We start from the raw sequence: 16,976 nt of genomic DNA on the forward strand, positions 1-16,976 counted from the left end.
ACATCTTCATTCTGTCTCCCTCTCTCTCCCACACATACTCAGATCAACCTCCCTTGAGGACTGCATGGAGCTTGGGCCTAACACCCACGTACACTTCCTGTTATACAGATGTACAGACACAGAGGCACCTAGGCAATCAGAGCTCCATTCAGAAACAGGCCCATATAGACATTCAGAAGACAATATGGAATAGAAAGCGGACAGAGAACACACAAATTGCACAAAATGTGTTGGGTAGATATATTTGGGCGGTAGTGGTGAACATTAATACTCTCACCTACACACAAGTTCAGAACCAGTTGAGAGACATGGAAAGCAGAGAGGCAGAGTTTTAAAATATCTGTTTATTACTGTTAAAATCTGGATTGGAGAAAAAAGAATATGTAGATGTCCATAATAGGCTTCTTAATAGCCTCCCCACTTAGCTAGACAGAATTGCCAACTCACCCAAAGGTGGGGAAAGAGGCCAAGAGAGTTATTCTAACAGAAGTACTCCCAAATGGAAACATGAAGAGAGCAGAATGGAGCATTCCAAACTCTTCCCTCCTCTGCAAAAGAGGAGAATATGACAGAGACATGATTAATAAAGTCATCGCAGGATGCTTCTGCAGCCTCCCTGACTTGAAATCCTGGTTTTACCATTTCCTGACTTAGTTTCCTCACTTGGAAAACAGTTACTAATACCTACTTTGCAGGGTCATTGTAATCATCGCCAATAATACATGAAAAATGTGTTGCATGGTGCCTAGCATTTAGCAATTGTCCTCTGAATGTAGGGCAAATTAAGCCCACTGAATGAATACTAAATTTTCTGCTGAAACATTGTTTCAGTAAATATGTAAGCCCTTTAAAAGAACTGTTATGGCCATACTACACAAAGTGATCTACAGATCAAGTGCAATCCCAATCAAAATTCCCATGGTATTTTTCAAAGAAATAGAAAAAAAATCCTAAAATTTGTATGGAACCACAAAAGACCCCAAATAGCTACAGCGATCTTGGGAAAGAAGAACAAAGCTAGAAACGTTACAGTCCCTGATTTTGAAATATATTAGAAAGCTATAGTAATCAAAAACAACAGGATATTGGCATAAAAAAACAGACATATAAACCAGTGGAACAGAATAGACAGCCCAGAAATAACCCCCCGCACAGACATTCAGCTAATATTTGACAAGGGAGCCAAGAACATCCAATGGGCACAGGGTAGTTTCTTCAACAAATGATCTTGAGAAGAATGGATATTCACATGCAAAAGAATGAAACTGGACCCCTATCTTACCATTCACAAAAATTAACTCAAAATGGAATAAAGACTTAAATATAAGACTGGAAATTGTAAAACTCAGAGAAGAAAACATAGGGGGAAATCTTTGTGACGTTGGTCTCGGCAACAATTTCTTGGATATGACACCAAAAGCATAGGAAACAAGCATAAGTATATGGGACTACATCAAAATTAAAAGCTTCTGCACAGAAAACACAAAACCTAACAAAACAAACAGTAGATAAGGCAACCTATAGAATGGGAGAAAATATTTGCAAACCATATATCTGATAAGGAGTTAATATTTAAAATCTATTAGGAACTCATACAACTCAACAGCAAAAAAGAGAAAGAAAAAAAGAAAAAGCAAATAACTTGATTAAAAAATGGGCAAAGGATTTGAATGGACTTTTTTCCAAAGAATACATACAAATGTCCAACAGGTATATGAAAAGATGCACAACTCACTAATCATAAGGGAAATGCAATGTCTATCACATCATACGTGTTTGGGATGGCCATTATTTTAAAAAAACAGAAATTCATATTAACCATTGCTGGCAAGGGGGTTGAAAAATTGGAATCCTTGTGCATTATTGATGACAATGTAAAACGGTGCAGCCAGCATGGAAAACAGTACAGAGGTTCTTCAAAAAATTAAAAATAGAACAACCATATGATTTAGAAATCTCACAACTGGGTATTTATCCAGAAGAATTTAAATCAGGATCTTGAAGAGATATTTGCACTCCCAAGTTTATTGCATCATTATTCGCAAGAGCCAAGAGGTGGAAACACCTAAATGCCCATTGACTGATGAATGGATAAAGATGTGAGACATATGCATATATATATATATATATATATATATATATATATATATATAATGGAATATTATTCAGCCCTAAAAAGGGAAATACTGTCATGCTACAACATAGATGGGCATTGAGAACATTGCTAAGTGAAATAGGCGAGTCACAAAAAGACAAATACTGCATGATTCCACTTATATGAGAAATGTAAAATAGTCAGATTCATAGAATCAGAGTGAAATGATGGTTGCCAGGGGCTGAGGAGAGGTAGGAATGGATGTTGCTATTCAATGGGTACAGAGTTTCAGTCAAGCAAGATGAAAATGTTCTAGAAATCTGCTGTACAACATTGTGCATGTAGTTAATGATACTGTACTCTACACTTAAAATTTTGTTCAGAGGGTAGATTTCATGTCATATACTTTTGCCACAGTAAAAAAATCTGATCTTTTACTAGAGTAAGGATTCTGAAGCTAGGGTCTTTAAGCCTCAGCCCAAACTATATGCAACATGGGGTGATAATGTATAGCTTTCTAGGAGTTTCTAGGGGAGAGAGTGCATAGCTTTCACTAGACTCTCAAAAGAGTCCTTAATTCAGAAAGGAGCTAGAGGCACTACTATGAGGAAAATTGTATTCAAATTTGTGTTAAAAAATAAAAAAGTTCAAAGAAGGACTACTATTTCAATCTCCTTCCTACCAATAAAGGTAAACTGGTCAATAGATTTCTAATGAGAAAAGACTCCTGTGAGGATTTTTTTTTTTATGAGGTGGAAGTAAACACCCTGTTTTTAATTTCTCTCTCCCTGTTTCTGCTGATGAATCTTTTGCCCACCTCCCCTGTTGGCTCCTTGTTAGATCCTTTGTGATCCTTCTTGACTTTTAAATACTAGCATAATATTTTAAATATTAGCATAATCCAAGGTTTCATCTAAATCTCCATTTTCTTATCATTCTGATATCCCTGCATGAGATTATCCACTCCAAATGGCTTCAACTATAATCCAAATGTGTATTACCAATCACCATTCCTCTCTTGATATGCGGTTTCCTATTTCTACCTGCTTACTGGACATTCCACCTTTTTACCCACAGGCAATTTAACATACTTTAGAGTGAATTTATCATCTGTCCATTGGCTGCACACACACACACACAGACACACACACACACACACACACACAGAGAGAGAGAGAGAGAGAGAGAGAGAGGAGGAGGAGGAGAGAAATACACCCCTGGACTCTTCTCCATTGCTTTATTTTCACATGGTTCATCTCCATCATTAACTTATCATTAAGTTATAACACATATAACTATGTTTAGCCACTTGCCAGGAAGTAGTCCCAGAATTTTCAAACTGTAGAGGAACTTAAGAAATCAAGTAGCTCAATCTTTTCCATTAACAGAGAGGGGCAGTGATCTGCTTAATATCACACAGCAATTTAATGGCAGAACCAGCTTAAAATCCAGGCATCTCACATCCTACCCTGTACCCTTTCCATTACATAATCATGCTCCCACTAACTGTACTTCCAAGGAAGAATGAGATCCCTGCCACTAGCAGTAATTTTTATCAGTAAAGAAGCAAGATTATCCAGCCATCCGATGTTCAAAATGGCTACTTATGTGCTGTTTGCACCAGGGGCTGCGTAATTTATGTTCTTTTGCTCTAATAATGGAAATGATAAACTGAAGAGTACAACAAGACATCAGTGTGGAGTAAGTCTTGGAATGAAAATAGATTGGTTAAAGGCTAGCTCAGTGCTTGCTTTCATAATAAGGTTGTGAGGATTTTGACTCTTTCCTTACCAAAGTGTTTTCATATGTATTATTTCATTTTAGTCTTCAACAGGCCTGGGAGGGAGGGAGGTCAGGGCTTATTAGCTGAAGTTTATAGATGAAAAAAAATGAGACTGAAAACAGTTCAGTGATTTGCCCAAGGTCACCCATCTAATTAGTGACAAGGCCAGGGCTCACATGTGTGTCTCCTGCTTCCCAATCTCTTTTCTCTAGTCTAGACACATAATTCTAGTAGACCTTGAATGATGACCACAGATCCTGTGAACTGCACTTTATAGATTTCTATATGCTGAAACTGAAACATGCTAAGTTTTACCAAGTGACAATCATGGAGATAGAAGTCTTATCTCAAAAAGAAGACAAAGGAAAAAAATAAAAGCTCAGTTTCAAGGTGGGACAGAACAAATGAGTGTTATGTCATAGGTTGACATGCAATCAAGAAACAGCTGCCATTTTCTCAAATTTTCTGCTTTCTAGTAGGAGAAATGCAAACAAAAAAATGAACATGATTGAAAGGATTTTTGCAGGTCTAAAAATCTAAAAGATTGAAGGTGGTTCCCCACGTGAGTCATCTCTAAAGACTTTTTTCCTTTTTTTTTGTTTTTTAAAAAATATTTTTATTGGAGTATAGTTGATTTACAATGTTGTGTTAGTTTCTACTGTACAGCAAAGTGAATCAGTTATACATATCTAAGGACTTTTAAAAAGCAGGTTATAAACACCAAAACTGCAGTTTTATTAAAGAAAAGTCAGGTCACCATCATATAATGCAGACAGTCCAGGAGGCGGAGAAGAAAGGATTGGGGGAGGGAAGAGAGGCTGTGAGAGAAGTTTCAGTGGCCTGAAGGGGCACACACAGGCTGAAGTGTGTTGAAGAGGCTGTGACAGGTGAGGAAATGGAAGCAAAGAGTGACAACCTTGTCTGCAGAAAGCTGACTGTGGAAGTAAGGGTGTCATGGTGTGTGTTCTTGGCGAAGAAGAAGAAACTGCACAAGAAGAAGGCAAGAGATGGAACAGGCAATAGAGCATTGAGGGGTTCTGTGGAGTCACCACTGAGTTGTCAAAACTTTCCCCGCTACTGGGAAGCTCTTTAAAAACTCACTGGCTGAATATGGCTCCAGAGACAACACCTCAGAGAGGGGTGGTAACCGTGCCCAGGTCAAGACTGAGAAATCAGCCCAAGATTTAGTAACAAATTCACTTTTGGGGACTATTAGTGTGGGTATTTGTTTGGTCTGTTCTAAAAGCTCAGCTCAGACACTACAGCCTCAAGCATGAACAGATGAGCAGAGACGTTCTGACCCCTGTCTAAAAGCCGATTCTTCCAAAAGGCACCACATTGTTAATTGGCCAGCTTATCAATGGATGCTCTTTCCTGTAGGTTTGTTTAGGAGTGAAAACAATACTGCTAGTCATAAACTTTGCTGATTCCTGGCTTGGTCATCTCAGTGGGGCAAGTGCAAGGCCGTGCCAGGAACTCCAGATGACTGGAACATACATGAGCACAGTGCTACCCATAGACGCCAGCACTGAGCCAGGGTGCGGCTGAGCCTGGGCAGGGGGCATCCTCAAAGTGCTTCTTTATTTAAACTATGCTCCGGGGCGATGTTTCATAATGACCCCACACACCTAGCTCATACACACAGAGCAGCCTACACACACAGCCCCACTGTGTTCGCTGGCCTGCTTGCTTGACTTTCCATCCCTCTAGGCAAGGTCCACAAATTAGTAGCTTTGTAACTCTCCCAGGACCCGGTTCTCGGGACCTTCAGAAGAAAAAGGCAGTCAGAGAAACATGAACGCGCTAATCGGGAAACTAGCATTTCAGCCCACTCAGCCACGCGGGCCATCCACACTAACGACTTCCACCTCCCCTCGCCTCGGCTGGCTGGAGGGGCGGGGAACTCTGCAGTAAGGAGGAGAACCAAAGAGGGGGGCCTGCCTGAATGAAACAATGTAACAATTGATGTGAAGCCTCGCCTTGCTCCCACTCCCCAGCGATCCTATAGGCGAGGTCCCAGTGACTGCCCCTCCCCATTGCTCCGTTTTCTTGTCCATTACGCGCTATCCCTCCGCCTCTCCTTCTTTCTTTTCTTTTCTTTTTTTTTCCTCCTTCTCCTTTCCCCCCCTCTCTCCCCCTCTCTCCAGCTCCGTGTCATTTCCTCCTTGCGCTCGCTCGCTGCCCGAGCGTCTCCAGCCAGGAGAGTAGGCGGAGCAGGGCGGTGCGGGGTGGCGTAGCGCTGGAGGGCTATGGTGGTGGAGCCGCCGGGGGCGGAGGCAACGTAGCCCCCGCGGAAAAGGAGCCCCGCGGCCCTGAGCCGAGCGGAGGATGGAGAACCGGCCTGGGTCCTTCCAGTACGTCCCTGTGCAGCTGCAAGGGGGGGCGCCCTGGGGCTTCACCCTTAAGGGGGGTCTGGAACACTGCGAACCGCTCACAGTGTCTAAGGTAAGAACTGGCGGCTCTGTCCCAGCGGTGCCCAACTTTGAATGGGCGAGCCGGGTGCGCAGGCTGCCGCGGGACGCGGCCCTCAGACCAACTTTGAAACTTGTTCGGTGCTGGGGATGAAAGCCCCGACGTGAAGCATTAGCTACACTGGTGGGGGGGGGGTCTGGCCACCAGCCCCGGCGCGGACACCCCTTCGGGGTGGCGGGAGCGCTGGATGAGAATGCGGCCGGCCCCGGGTTAGAGCCCCGCGCGCAGACACCCTCGGGAGGGCTCGGGGGCCGATTCTGCTCCCCAGTGTCTGGGCGGCTGCTCCCCTCCGTTGGAGCTGGAGGAAGTGGTGGCTGTTGGGGGTTCCTCCTTGGAAGTTCCCGTGCCCCTGCGGGACAGCGACGGGCTGAAGGGACAGGCAAGGCGCCTTGGCACATTTCTTCAAGGCGTCGGTCCCTGGATCGACCGGCGGGTCATTTCGCCCGGGCAGGTTGCGGGGCGAGGGTCCGGTGTGGGAACGGAGATGAGGCATCGGTGGCTTTCGTCAGCCTCACTTCCCACGGCCGGACGCGCGCACATCCATTCAGCCGGTGGGGCGTTGCTGCTGCCGCTTGGGCTCGGCCTTTCCCTCCCGCCGGAGTCCTGCCCCAGCGCTGGCGAGATTTCCTGCACGTTGAGGAGAGTGGAGGAAACTTTTGCGCCATGGAGCGCAGCTGTGCCGCCGCCGCCGCCGCCGCCGCCGCCGCCGCCGCCGCCGCCGCCGCCGCCGCCGCCGCCGCCGCCGCCGCCGCCGCCGCCAGGGTTTGTTTGTTTTAGGAGGCTGTGGTCTGCTGGAAGCCAAGTTGCAGCTGAGGGCAGGGTAGAGGAGCTCTCCGGAGCACTCCAGAATCCCTGAGCAAGCCATCCCCCGGTAGGGGTGAGTGTAGGGGGTGGGGGCCGCGGGGGCTGTAACTGGGAAGAGAGATTTGCAGGACGACTCACCTTGAGGCGCCAGATGGCCAAGGGAGCGAACTTCACGAACTTTATCCTGTTGTGTTTTTTTTGTTTTTGTTTCTCTGAAATGCTCAAATCTGAAAAGCCCTTCCCCTTCCAACCCGCTCAAATTGCAGTTGAGGTGGAAGACGTGGGTTTGGGCTGCAGATAAAAAGATGTGGTTTCTCTGTGGGGAACAAATGTCACTTTATTGTTTTGGCTTCTTAACGTGGGTCACGTCTCAGCAGGGGGTGGCGAATGCCCCCGCCACACCCCCGCGTAACCTGTGCCCCTTTCGCCAGGCACCGGAGCTGCTGGTTAACTTGTAGGGGGTCCTTCAGGCCTTGGGGGCCACACTCTTAGCAATCCTGGGGTGTTGCCATGGGGTGTACCAATCATCTTGAGCGCCTGAGGCAAAACTTTGAGGGGCTGTCAGGGAAACCTGGGATCTTTAGCTTCCCCAAACACCAATAACCAGCCCAGATCTTCACCCAGCACCCCCTTTCCCCATACTAGTCATGTATTTCTAACCAGCCTAAGATTGCTTTGTCACCCACTGTCACGCCATTCCTTCCCCCCCACACACAAGTCACTATCCCTTTCCCTCCAATATTATCCGGAGGGAGTAATAAGCTTTTTTTTTTAAACACTCTCAAACAACCCCTTTGAGGAGGGGAATCCTGGCCTTCAGGAATTTCTTCTAATCAAACTCCTCCTCTCCCTGCTCTTTCCACCAAGGTCAGAACTGTCTATGCAGCCCTCCATGGTCTGGCAGTTCCCCCCTTTCTTTTTCTCCTGACACCACCCACAGAGTTTCCAGTCTGCCCAGACAACCTGCCTTGGAGAGGTCATTTTTCACCCCTGCCCAGGGCTGACCCATCCTGAGAAGCACCCCAGAGAGTGGTTGCTGCTGTGGTCCTGGATTGTTTTGTGAGCCAGCAGGAACATGGCAAGGGGGTGTTACTAAGTATGGGGCAGCCAACAATTTGTGGTCTGGCTCGGGGATTATTTGAGGGTAGATGAGGGTTTCCTTGGCCAAGCTGTTAAGGAAATGACTCGTGTGTTGAGAGGCAGGGTGCCTTTTAACGACTCCCTTTCTGCTGAATGTACAGTTGACCCCTATTATATATGAAGGATCATTATTACACACATTTGGATATGCAGGGGGTAACATAATTTCTCCCATTTATCCCAGATAGCTTGATTCCTTCCAGTAAAAGCCAGCTATATATAACCTGGTTAGCCCTATTACTGTATAAAGGGGCCATGGCATTTTTGTAAGGTGCAATGGTTGCCTGTATTTTTTTTCTTGCCAAGACAGTATGTGGCATAGTTCATTAATCCCCTTTTAATTTTTCTACCTTAGTTTTGTTTCCCCTTATGCTTCAGAACAATACAGATTTCTTCTTGAAAATAGCTTCAGTCTGTACACATTGGTGGGGATGGGATGGAAGGGTGTACAAAGAGAATTGTATTGACAGATTGAAAACTTGGGTTCTAATCCTTGCTCTGCCACTCACTAGCCCCAGGATCCTGGGTGCATCACTTGCCCTCCCTGGGCTTAGATGTCTTTAAAGAAGACTATGACAGTCTGGTAGCCAATCCTTTATGCCAGTGGTAGGCTCCAAATCTATAATATTTTCTACCACTTGGAGAGTTTATTTTTTTAATTATTATTTTTATTGAAGTATAGTTGATTTACATTTTTGTGTTAGTTTCAGGTGTACAGCATAGTGATTCTTTTTTATTCAGGTTATATTCCATTATAGATTATTACAAGATATTGGGTATAATTCTCTGTGCTATACAGTAAATCCTTGTGGCTTATCTGTTTTATGTATAGTAGTTTGTATCTGTTAATCTCATACTCCTAATTTGTCCCTCCCCCTCTCCCTATCCCCTTTGGTAACCATAAGTTTGTTTTCTGTGTCTGTCAGTCTGTTTCTGTTTTGTATATAGATTCATTTGTATTATTTTTTAGATTCCACGTAAAAGTGATATCATACAGTATTTGTCTTTGTCTGACTTATTTCACTAAGCATTATACTGTCTAGGTCCATCCATGTAGCTGCAAATGGCAATATTTCATTCTTTTTATGGCTGAGTAGTATTCCATTATATGTGTGTGTGTGTGTGTGTGTGTGTGTGTGTGTGTGTATATTACATCTTTATCCATTCACCTGTTGATGGAAACTTGGGTTGTGTCTATGACTTGGCTATTGTAAATAGTGCTGCTAAGAACATTGGGGTGCATGTATCTTTTCGAATTAGAGTTTTTGTTTTTTCCAGCTCTATACCCAGTAGTGGAATTGCTGGATCATATGGTAGTTCTATTTTTAGTTTTTAAAGGAATCTCTATACTGTTCTCCGTATTGGCTGCACCAATTTACATTCCCACCAACAGTGCACAAGGGTTCCCTTTTCTCCACATCCTCTACTTGGAGAGTTTCTCAATTCTTCCGGTAGTACTGCAGTTTGTGAAGGGGCATGGGGCAATACCATTGAGGGATGTATCCAGTCTTGGCGGCCTCCCACCCCAGTGACCTTTTGCACGCCAGCTTGTGTTTCCAGAGTAGGTGAGCACTGGGTTGCAGACACTCCCTGGTGGAGTCTGGGCTCAGGGAGTAGGAGAGGACTGTTTTGGTGACTCCAAATCACTTGTGATGATCTCAGGTCAGGCAGAGACAGAGGTAAGGTGCCAGAACCATGGTAAGAAATATTGGAGAACCTCCTTCGGTGTCATGGGGAAAAACACCCCATGGATCTGATGTGGTGTACATGCTTGGAGATAGCTTGTGGAACAGGTGGAGGCATCTTGGGAGTGGAGGAATTTGAGGAAAGATGATTAGTGGGAAGAGTGCATAGAGTGTGAAAGTGTATTTCATATTTGTTATGGGAGACCCTTTGGATCAGGAAATAATCAGGTTGGGGAAATCATTAGTTCCTATAGGCTCCTATGATTTCCCTGAAAGTAGGGAATTCAGCTGCCGAAGTTGTGGAGACTGGTATAGCCTTCTCTTAACAATTAAGTGACAAAAAAAGAAGAAATGTTAAAAAACAACTATTATTATTGATTATCCCATGTGTTAAGGGATGGTTTATGATTGCCCCATACAGTGTGATGTTCCCAAAGAAATGTGACCAACTAGAGAATTGGGCCCATGCCCTTGGCGTTATTGATTCCTTTGGTTAGCATCTACCTCGTTGACCCAGGGGGCCTGTCTGGATGAAGTGGAGATTCTCTTCTAATCAGACTTGGCTATTTGCTACCTAGGGGTCCCCCTCTACCCCCTCTACAGTGTAGACAGTCATCCATGAAGTTGGCTCCATGCGCTGGAAAAGATCCACTTTGGAGGGTGGGTGACCTTTTCAAGGTTCTGGCGCCAATGATTATGCATCAGATAGGGCCTCTCAGAGGCCTCAGAGATTCAAATTGTATCCTCCTGTGGTGTGTGTGCGTGCGTGCGTGTGTGAGAGAGAGTTGCTAAGCTGTAGTGTAAGATTCCTATACTCATTTTGAGTTCTTGGAAATGTGCCCTGAGGTTGGCTGAGGGTGGAGAAAAGAAAGGGTGGAGACCAATGTGGGGATGCAGGAAAAGGAGAAGGAGGAAAATTGGGGAGAAGGACAAGACATTGCAGAAACTGGCTCACCCTACATATTTGCCCTTTTCCTGGCCCATTTTTGGTGGCAGTCTCTATCTGGCACAGTGAAGGAAGTGGATGCTAGTTACTGCCCTGGAACAAAGTAGGGTGGGGTGGGGCAGTAGCCTGGAGGAGGAAGAAGCTTCACCTCCTCCACTTAGTGTGCACTGATGTTGCTATATTATTTTATCCTCTTTGGACCCAAGATTCTATTTGCCAAATGAGGGTCGTTGGCCCATCTTTATTAGCACAGATGATGTGAAAATGAATTGGGCAAACCCTAATTCTGTGTGCCATCCTTAGCCTAGGAAAATGGCAGGACATGCTCTTTGTTTTTATACCCTCCCCCATCCCCACTATGACTTTATTTCTAGAAGAAGTACACAAAGAGGCATTTGAGATTTCAAGAGGACGTGGGTAAAGTCAGATTCAGGCTATCTTGTGGCTGGCAGTAGATTTGGCTGTGACTTTGAGTTCTTGTTGGGTGCAGAGGTAGTGTTATGTGAGAAATGGTAGTTCTATGAAACCTTCTTAGTTATGTTACAGGCCGGGCCCACCCCCAGAACAGGGCTTGGCATTCACAAAGAGACCCTTCATGGGATGTGCTTCTTGAGAGCTTAGTCCAGCCTGGTTACTTAGATGAATCTCCTCCTCATCTCTGCTTCTAGAATCAGCAAAGATGTCTACTACCTCAGTTCCCCAAATGCTCCTCTCTCAGAAAGTAAGCTTTTGGGGACATGGGGTAGGAATCCATCCAGAGAAATACAAAGAAGGTTGGAGGGAGGTAGTAAGGCAAAGAGGGTGGGTGGTATGTCTGGCAACCCTTGGCTGAGCTTTGGGTACACACTACTTTGGGGCCTGCTGGGCTGTCACAACACACCTGGTAACCTATTGCAATCCACACATGTGCTCCCTGAAGTGAAAAAAGGCCAAGCCTATTAGAGGCTTTTCCTTCTCTAAAACCTCAAAGAAAATAATTCAACTCCAGCTGGAAGACATTTGAATGTTGTCCCTTAACCAGAATTCAGATGATTTTGCCCCTTGCTCTCCTCCATCTCCTCCCAGGAATTTTTTTTTTTTAAGAGAAAAGAGAGACTCAGATTTGAGGTTGGTGTTTATGGAGTGATTATCTGGAGGGAACATCAGAATTTTTATAGTTAGGCTTCTTCAGAACCAGGGGACAAAAATATGCTGACCTGTCTGAGAAAAGTTAATGAAGAACAGCAGAGATTAAGTGAAGGGCTGCTCTAACAAAGCACCCTCCTTCCCCGACCCTCACCAAAGGGCAGACTCAACTCAGGCCTGCTAACGGAATGCTGTTCTTTGAGGTGGCTGGAATCACAGATTAGCAGAGTGAGGAAGGCCTTGTGGAAGTCACCTGGTCTTAATCTTAACCGATCCATGTGCAGTAGCCCTGAGCTTGTTCTCCTGTGGTCATGGGGGAGCTCACTCCCTTCTTAGCCAGTCCATTTCAGTGTTGAAAAGTTTTGACTGTAGTAGACATCTTTTTCTCAGGTCGAGCTGAAATCATTCTCCATCTACCTATTCTCTATGGGTCCTATATCTCTGCCTTCTGGGACCACACAGAACAAGATGCTTTCTCTTACTTACGACAACCTTTGGGAGGTCTGAAGACAAAGACTGTGTCTCTTTGTCTCATTTTTCTAGGCTAAAGAGCCTTAGCTCTTTCAGCTGTTCCTTACAGGATCTGAGATCCAGCCTCCTCCCACTCTGGATGCACTCCAGCCTGGCCATGTTCCTCTTGAGTTAGGGAGCCCACAGCTGAATGCAGTAACTGAGGAGAGTCTGACCAAAGTTAGGTAGGACCATTCTTTAAAAAAATACAGCTGAAGACCACTTTGGCTCTTTCTGGCATCCATGCCATACGAAGACTCTGTGTCAAGCAAAGCCTTTTAGTGGAAGTATCTGTGCTGCGGCTAAGCCACACCTGCCCAAGGCCCTTACCTAGGCACCTGGGACAACTACATAAGAGATTTAGGAGGGGCACATCTCATCACTCACTATGTAGTTAGAATTGCCCCTAGCCCTGCCCCTAGCCCAGGTCAGCCTTGGAAAAAGTGTTCTAAGGGAGATGATAGGGAAGACATAAGCCATGAATTCCAGGAGCATATATATTTCTACAGAGTTACAGACAAGGAATTTGTATAATAGAAGAAGGAAGTGGCAGTTGGCGAATAGTGTCAAAATCAGACCTCTAGAACATCAGATTGATTTGATTTGATTTTTAACCAGCTGCTGGCTTGGAAATTGTAGGAATAACCTCTCTGAACTTAATTTTCCCCTTCTGGAACAAATAGGTGTCTCCAAGATTGAAGATGCTGACCCTATGTGACATACAAGCAGTCTCCAACTTACGGAACCCCTCGGTGGGAATTTAGACACAGCAGTCCCCAGCCCTGTCAGATGTTTATTTCTGTGCACATTGCCACTGGCACTGGCTGCAAATCTCCTATTGTTGCTGCCATTCCTGTGTTCTGAGGTCTTCTGTCTGTACCTGGAATACCCACAAGAGTCGTTCCTTCTGGAGGTCTTGCACTGACAGTCTCGCCCCTCCCCCACACCCTCACATCTACCAGTTTGTCACCTGAGTTGGGCAAATACCTTTTCTTGCTACTGAAGCCCTGATTGGGGAGTGTATTGAAGTGGAGCTTAATCTTCATTATCACTGAAGGATGAGAGGCCTGGAGAAGAGAGTTAAAGTCTAGGAAATATGTCCCCCTGACACAGTTATTAATAGTGGCCACGTTCAGAACCGTTCTGGAGAGGCCTCTTTCATCTATAGTGTATCACTGATGAAATTACAGAAACTAACCACCATTTACAATATTCTGTCTATAGGGAACTGCATTCAAAGCTCCAAGCTGCTTATTTACAAAAGGTAATCTTGGAAAACAATCCATAAGTCAGGGACAACAAGTGCTCTAGATATCTCTGTTACATAGATGTAGATGGGTTTGGGGTTTCTACTACTATCACTGCCCAGGTGCTCATATCCTTGATCCTGGGGCCAGATTTGTGTGTACATACAGTGTATGCATCATTAAATTTCTCTCTGAAACTGAACTCCAGGTTTACCTGATTTATCTTGTAATCAGCAAGTGACCCTTTTATATTACTTATGTTGGTACCTAGATCACTTTCACTCGGTTTCTATGAAGGCAATATTTTGTTTCCTGGTGCTCCCCTGAAATTCCTGCTTCAGACAGACTTCAATTAAGTCATTAATGAACAAGTTGAGATATTATTTTTCCCTGCTAAAGACTGCGTTCCAAAGACTGGGATGGGATAGAGGTTTGTTTCCTTACACCCCTTTGCCCTATCCAGTGTAAACAGGCCAAGTGGAAAGATTGTCTTAGGCATTAGTTTTGCAAGGGATGATTCGTTCTTCCTCACATCACACTGGCATGTTTACTTGGGCACATAGCCATCCTGGCTGGGCACTGAAATTGCAAAGATCAAGATGACTCCGTTTCTCAAAGAGACTAACTCCTCCCCATTGACTTCACCTCCACTCCCTCCTCTTTCAGTGCGAGTCTGTGACTACGCCATGCTATGGGATGAGCACTGCCTGGTAGCAACAGAGACAAATTTTCCATGCATCTAGGCTACCCTTCTTTCATGTCCAGTCTTTGGTTCCCAGCCCCCACCCACCAGCACCAAGTTGCTTGAGGCCTACATTTGGGACTGTCTCATTCAAGTGTCACTACTTCTTGGTTCATTCATTGTCTTCCCTGCCCGCTGTCCAAAACCCAGCTTTTTGTTGTTGTTGTTGTTTTTCTTTTTTGGTACAGTGGGCCCTTCTAGTCTGCTGTACCAGTTCTGTCCCTCTTGGCTCAGCCATACTTCCGGTGTGGGGAGGTTGGGGGAGAGAAGTTCACAGAGTTAAGGTTGATAAAGTTTGAAAACTCTCAGCAAATTGGTAGCCGGATCAGGGGGAACTTTTCTCATACTGTGTCTCTCTCTGTCCTGTTTCAGTGGAGGACTGGACCTTTGTCGCATTCCTGATATTCTCTTATCAACTCGCTGAGTAATCTTGGCATGTTATTTCACCTCTCTGTACCCTCCTGTTTCTTCTCAGCCTCTCTGAGGGGCAAGCTTCTGCTTTATTGACGGGATGCTAAGAGCTCCAGGATCTTCGCTCATGATCTAGGCTGTGGAAGTGTAAAGGCTGACTGACAGCAGGCAGTTCTTCCAGGGCTTAGCTTTTCTCCACGCTCCTACTTCCTATGTTTCCAGAAGTGGCTGTTTCCTGGTATGTTCTCAGGGACGGCGTGCCGCATGGTCTGTTAACTTTCACTCAAGTCTTTTAATGTTACATCTGTGAGGAATGCGGGAGGTGGGACTAATTTGACAGGATCAAGGGTTAAGCCCAGTGATGGACAGACCCTTTGTGGTGTCTTCTGGCCCCCACCCTAACGCCACTCAGCAGATTCCCAGCTGTATGGTCTTCTGTCTTCCTGAGCCTCTGGCAGGGAAGTTTTGAATGGTTCTCCTATACTGCCTTTCACGGTCCATCAGAAATTGATTTTTCTTTTGGGGGAGGGGGTTGGGGGTGAGATGAGGTAGACCTGGGAGGAAAGCTCGTTCAACTAGTTATTCTGGAAAGGGGTTAGAGTCTCATGGCTGCTGCCACATCTTTGCTTATGAGAACATGACAAGCTAAAGCCTTGCCTTTGTTGGGCTGCCTTGCTGCTTTCCATTTCTTTTCGTTTGTATTTGATGTAAGTAAAACCTCCTCTGAAAACTTCTGCAGGTAGGCAGTTTTTGATGGCATATTATCTCTGACTTAGAGGGTGAGGGATGATATCTTGGAGACTCAGGGGAGAGTAAGTATCAGTTCTTGACTCTCATGTTCTTTGAAGGACTTGACTGAGAGTTTGGAGCTCTGTGTTAATTTAAATTTGTAATCAGGGAGTAGCAAGGCAACAGGAGGAAAAGTGGACCAGGCAGGGACCTGGATACTCCACTTGTGTGGTTGTGCCTCATTGGATGGAGGTAATGCCGTTTGGTTGGATCTCAGCAACCTCTTGAACTAAATGGGTGATCCAGGCGTAGATATGGAGGGATAGGAGAGGTAGTGGACCTGCTATGTGGTAAATACTGCTACTTCTAGGTGTTTTACATATATTCTTATTTAATTTTTACAGTAACTCTTTGAGGTAGATATTGATCTCCCCATTGTGCAGATGAGGGGACTGAGGCTCAGGAGAAGTAACAGACTCCATATGGATGAGCTGGCATTCAAATTGACTTCTGTCTGACTCCATATCCCAGACTGTTTCAACACTATCATGTTTACATAGGTGAAAGAAAGAGAGAGAGAGAAAAAGAACTGGATAAGAATATGACAAGGAGTGGGGAATGAGAGAAATTAGAGAAATGTAACTTACTGCAAAAATTGGTACTGTTAACAGTACATGCCAGTCAGGGGTCAGGGTCAAAGGAAAGGTTTTGTTTTGTTTTATTTTGTTTTAAATCTCAAGTCAGGGTAAGAAGTATAAGGTTGGATTCAGAAGACCTGAAGTTCAGTCTTCGTTTTGCTGCTCAATATTTGTGTATGACTGGGCATGTCATTTTCCTCTCGGTGTCTCCATTTCCTCATTTGCAAAATGAAAATAATAAAACTTGCATTTTTTCCCCAGTAGGGAGGGAGATTGATTTTATCTTTTATCTCATATAAATACTAGATGTGTATGTGATTTAAGAAAGGAAAAGCATTCTACAGGTGTCCCTTATTAAGCAGAAATGCTCTTAAGGGAATTCTGAACTTAAAAAATTAAGTGTATGAAGTTACCAAATCTTTGGAAGTTGTATGAAATGGCAGGACATCTTTAATGTGACGTTTGCTCCTGGCAGAAGTTGGAGGACCAGACATGATTTCTGGCTAATGTTTGAAGAGACAGCAATTTGAAAGGCTGTGCTAAGCCTTGTTTGGCTCCTACCTAAGAGCTCTCAATTAAGCCTCCAATCAATCAATCAGTCCACCAGTCAACACGTTATTTGTTGAACACTTTGTAAAGTGCCTTACCC

The 16,976-nt window shown here is 44.7% G+C and overlaps 1 protein-coding gene and 1 long non-coding RNA gene across 9 annotated transcripts in view; one reads left to right on the plus strand and one right to left on the minus strand.

The window, feature by feature from the left end:
- Nucleotides 1-16,976, minus strand: part of LOC137217360 (uncharacterized) — a 61,424-nt gene that overhangs the window by 39,620 nt on the left and 4,828 nt on the right. The gene's annotated exons all lie outside the window — the stretch shown is intronic.
- The window catches only part of SHROOM4 (shroom family member 4), a 213,004-nt gene continuing 202,017 nt past the window's right edge, over nucleotides 5,990-16,976 (plus strand). For 2 of the 8 annotated variants that reach the window (XM_067724068.1, XM_067724076.1), the window contains exon 1: nucleotides 5,990-6,323. In XM_067724068.1, coding sequence (XP_067580169.1) covers nucleotides 6,207-6,323 — 117 coding nt within the window. In that variant the 5' untranslated portion in view covers nucleotides 5,990-6,206. The remainder of the gene's footprint in view (nucleotides 6,324-16,976) is intronic. The other 6 variants (XM_067724072.1, XM_067724073.1, XM_067724070.1 and 3 more) reach the window with 5 other exon arrangements.

Source organism: Pseudorca crassidens, chromosome X (genome assembly GCF_039906515.1).
Source record: "Pseudorca crassidens isolate mPseCra1 chromosome X, mPseCra1.hap1, whole genome shotgun sequence".
NCBI lineage: Eukaryota > Metazoa > Chordata > Mammalia > Artiodactyla > Delphinidae > Pseudorca > Pseudorca crassidens.